Genomic DNA, 4631 nt, shown 5'->3' with positions numbered 1-4631 from the left:
CCACTGGGCTTTTGGGAACTGCAACCAGGGTCAACCACCAGTATCCTCTAACCCCAAGTGCTGATCTCAGTGAAATCATCTACAGTTGGGATTGTAACATTGCCTTCAATTAATGGCAAGGTTTGGACGGTCCTTTTTTGTGTGATTCCTTTTAACTGAGGGCACTAAGCCAATTTCATGATGAATTTTAACAGAATCACACCAGACTACTTTATAAGCCAGAATCTTAGGGAGTCGAATTGAAAAACGGCTTCTCAGTATTTTCCGAGAAACAGCTTGCTTTCCAAGTCAATCCCTGGGTGTGGTTCCTTCCTTGTTTTCTGATCTCCCTGGGAGATTTCAAGGTCTGGAAGGGAGACCAGTCCATCAAGTCTTTTCTTTGACATCACCAGGAGAATACACAGGTCATTATGAAGGACTTATGCATCATTTACTTTGTCTGCTGTCAATGACAGGCAAAATAAGACCAGGTCCTTCTTCTCAGACTAGGATGCTAATAACCTATTTCCTGGGATGTGCTTTACCTGAATATGCTTGTTTCTCACAGCCGGAGTCCGCGGCTTTCTCCTCACAGTTTAACGATCCTCACTTGTATGTGTGGAATGTGACTGGCAACAGACTATTGCACCGAGTGGAGGGAGTGAGGCTGAAAACACGGCCAGCTCAATGCACAGATATTGTCAGCATCAAAAGACAACTTGAGATGCTGGCACGAATGAAAGTCACCCACTACAGGTTTGCTCTGGACTGGCCCTCAATCCTTCCCACGGGTAACCTGTCCGCGATCAACCGACAAGCTCTGAGGTACTACAGGTGTGTGGTCAGGGAGGGGCTGAAGCTCAACATCTCCCCCATGGTCACTCTATACCATCCGACCCACTCCCACCTGGGCCTCCCCAGGCCGCTGCTGCACAGCGGTGGGTGGCTGAACGTGTCGACAGTAAAAGCCTTCCAGGACTACGCCCGGCTGTGCTTCCAGGAGCTGGGGGACCTGGTGAAGCTCTGGATCACCATCAACGAGCCTAACCGACTGAGTGACATCTACAGCCGCACGAGTAACGACACCTACAGGGCAGCCCACAACCTGCTGATCGCCCATGCCCTCGTCTGGCACCTCTACGACCGGCAGTACCGGCCAGCGCAGCGCGGGGCCCTGTCTCTGTCTCTGCACTCGGACTGGGCGGAGCCCGCCAACCCCTACGCGGACTCACACTGGAAGGCGGCCGAGCGGTTCCTCCAGTTCGAGATCGCCTGGTTCGCAGAACCCCTCTTCAAGACCGGCGACTACCCGCTGGCCATGAGGGAGTACATCGCCTTCAAGAACAGGCAAGGGCTGTCGCGCTCCACACTGCCTCACTTCACCGAGGAGGAGAGGAGGCTGGTCAAGGGCGCCGCGGACTTCTGCGCGCTGAACCACTTCACCACCAGGTTCGTGATGCACGCGAGCCAGAACGGCAGTAGCTACGACGCGGACAGAGACGTCCAGTTTCTGCAGGACATCACCTGCCTGAGCTCCCCCACCCGCCTGGCCGTGATCCCCTGGGGAGAGCGGAAGGTGTTGAGGTGGATCCAGAAAAACTACGGCCACGTGGATGTCTACATCACGGCCAACGGCATCGACGACCAGTCTCTGGAAAACGATGAACTCCGAAAATACTACTTAGAGAAATATATTCAGGAAGCTTTGAAAGGTGAGGTTCTGAGCCCATTTCAAAAACAGGAAAGCACGAAAGTCTTAGGTAATGGGAACAAAAGAATGAGGGGACAAGATTCATCAGTGACACTGTGAGCTCATTAAAGCAAGCTTGGTAAATACATAGAAATGCATTGATTTTTTAAAATCTCCTGAAATTTCAATCCCCAAACAATATCACTGATGTTCGGATTACTTGGTGTGCTTGCTAGACAGTTTTATTAGATGACTCATAATTCAATTGATCCAACTTTTTCCCAGTATCACATTTTAAGTTCCATATCAAAGTACCTAGTAATCATTGCTTTAATAGTTGCTCAATAAATCGTGTGCACACATTGCAGGTATTTAAACACTGTTTGATGAGGTTTTTTAAAGATTTTGTTTTTGCATAGAACTGGAATGGGGGAAGGGGATAGGATTCACTAGAGACAGAATGGTTAGCATAACAGGTAGATCTACTGAAATACTCTGAGGGGAACAGCAGGTGAGACAGGAGAGATCTGATGTGCCATGTGCTCCCTTTCAAGGGATCAAATTCAGGCCTTTCATGGGGCCATTCGAGGTGGTAGCACTGAGACTTAACCGGTAGGAACCCTGTTTTGAACTTAATTTTTTAAAGTTATTTATATATAAATCTTTGATTGCTGATTATCTCCTTAGGGTGGGTTGTCTAGTGGAATTACTGGGTCAACTGTTATATTTGAAAGAACTTACCTTCTTCCCCAGCACTGGCCGTGACAATTTTTTATCTTTATAGTCCATTTGTGATTAATGTTTGTTCTATTTTTTTTTTCAGCATACCTGATTGATAACATCAAAGTCAAAGGCTATTATACATTCAAACTGACTGAAGAAAAATCTAAATCCAGATTTGGATTCTTCACATCTGATTTCAAAGCTAAATCCTCAATACAGTTTTACAACAAACTCATCAGCAACAATGGCTTTCCTTCTGAGAACAGTAGTTCTAGGTGCAGTCAGAATCATAAGAACACAGAGTGTGCTGTCTGCTTATTTCTTATGGAGAAGAAACCACTGATATTCTTTGGTTGTTGCTTCTTCTCTACCCTGGCACTACTTCTATCAATTACCATTTTTCATAAGCGAAAGAGAAGAAAATTTTGGAAAGCAAAGAACTTACAGCACATACCATTAAGAAAAGGTCAGAAGAGAGTTCTTAGCTAAAATGATGTTTGTATGACATTTAAAAAACTCACTCCAGTTCTACATACTGGCAACATACAGAGGATACACCTACAATGTTCAAAGAAAATTTGCACTATTCATGGTAATCAAGGTCATGACAATCCGTATCTCTGCTGTATGGTTCAAATGAATTTTCACTTAGATATTATCAATTTATTTTTTCTGAAGATCAAGGCTTTGCAGAGTAAGCTTTATGGACTATGTACTATACCGCTTCATTAAGTTTAAAGAGTATTTTTGACTATTCTCTAGCCTTCTTTATAAATACAATAGGCATGTATAATAAAATTATTTTGAAAAGGTATACTTTGCTAGCAATTGTAACAGAGACTTAAAAGTTAACACTGGATCATTAGTGATATTGTCACTTTTAACAAGGTGCTTTCTTCTTTTGGTCAAGGTGGTTCTCAAAAAGGGAATTAAAAACATAATGGAGTAAATAATGCTTTATCTATAGCCAGTTATAGCACTCTAAAGCACAACAATCATTTTACTGAACAGAATAAAAGTATATCATTTTATGTACATCAGATTTTGTGAGACTCTCCTTTAATCAGATCTAGTGTTTTAAAAAAAATCTCCTAAAACTCATTTCATGGTAAGATTAAAGAATTAAGAACTAGATCCAATTGCCTTTGAAAGCAGGGAAGTTACTTAGCCTCAATGCAGCAATTTCCTTTTCAGACAAATATCACTCTTCTACACTTGACTTTTTTAAGATTTATTTGTGCATACAGGTCAGGGGTACAGGCTAAAGTTGCAGGGGCGGTTAGAAGATTCACCAGAGATAGAGTGTGGAGCAGAACAGGCAGACTGATGAAGTACACAGCTGAGGGGAGCAGAGGGCGGGTCATGCAGGGATCAAACTCAGGCAGGGATCAAACTCATGCTGAAGTGGCTTTAGCTTCCTAGTGCTGTGCTTTAACCCGCTGTGCCCTCAAGGAGGGCCCTGCACTTGACTTTTGAGGTGATAAACAAGTTCAGATTCCTTAAGACAAACATTTTAGATAGTTTTACCAAATGATCAAAGGATACTTTCCTCCCTGCTTCACTATTTTGGCATAATACAAACTGGGGCGGAGGGTGTAAACTGCAGTCAGATCTAGATCTAGTAACTGTGACTTTGCATGTGATTCAGAATGGTGGTGTAGAGTTAAAACTGAATTTATACAGCACCTTTTGAAAATGGAATTCTTAAATCTGAATTTGGAAAAATTGGACTTTCTTGAACTCTGTTTTGTTCAATATATTGAAAACATGAATGTATAGCCATTCTTTCTTTAGGTTAACATCTAAATATAACTGCCCACTACACACAGTAGTTAATTACCTATACTCTCCAGGAATTCAAACTTTTAAGATCTAGAAGTCCGTTAAGAACCTTGGTAGGGCCCTTCCTGGTGGCACAACTCGTTGAAGTTCAGCACTGGCTGCAGTCACTGCAACAAAAATTTGATCCCAGCCAAGGCTACTCACAGGGTGTAGCAGAAGGCTCCTGTCCCACCCACTGCTCCTCTCAGCAGTGTTTGCTCAATTTACCTGTTCTGCTCCCAACTCTGCTTCTGGTGAAAACTCTTACCACTGCCACCCCCCCAACCCCAGCACCTCTGGTCTGTGCCCTAGTTCTTCTATGCATAAATACTTAAAAAAAAAAAAAAAAAACTTGGTGGGGCCCTCCCTGGTGGCGCAGCAGCAGGTTAAAGCACTGCATTAAGAAGCTTAAGCCACT

The 4631-nt window shown here is 43.6% G+C and overlaps 1 protein-coding gene across 2 annotated transcripts in view; it reads left to right on the top strand.

Annotated features, from left to right (window-relative positions):
* Nucleotides 1-3682, top strand: part of KLB (klotho beta) — a 32650-nt gene extending 28968 nt beyond the window's left edge. Inside the window, exons 4-5 of one of the 2 annotated variants that reach the window (XM_004681347.2) lie at nucleotides 575-1691; nucleotides 2493-3682. In XM_004681347.2, the coding sequence (XP_004681404.1) occupies nucleotides 575-1691; nucleotides 2493-2881 (1506 nt within the window). In that variant the 3' untranslated portion in view covers nucleotides 2882-3682. Of the gene's footprint in view, nucleotides 1-547; nucleotides 1692-2492 lie in introns of both variants that reach the window. The other variant, XM_004681346.2, reaches the window with a different exon arrangement.
* Nucleotides 3683-4631: the final 949 nt, after the last annotated feature.

Source organism: Condylura cristata, unplaced genomic scaffold (assembly GCF_000260355.1).
Source record: "Condylura cristata isolate star-nosed mole 26May11 unplaced genomic scaffold, ConCri1.0 scaffold00012, whole genome shotgun sequence".
Lineage (NCBI taxonomy): Eukaryota > Metazoa > Chordata > Mammalia > Eulipotyphla > Talpidae > Condylura > Condylura cristata.
This window is presented reverse-complemented; position numbering and strand designations above follow the sequence as displayed.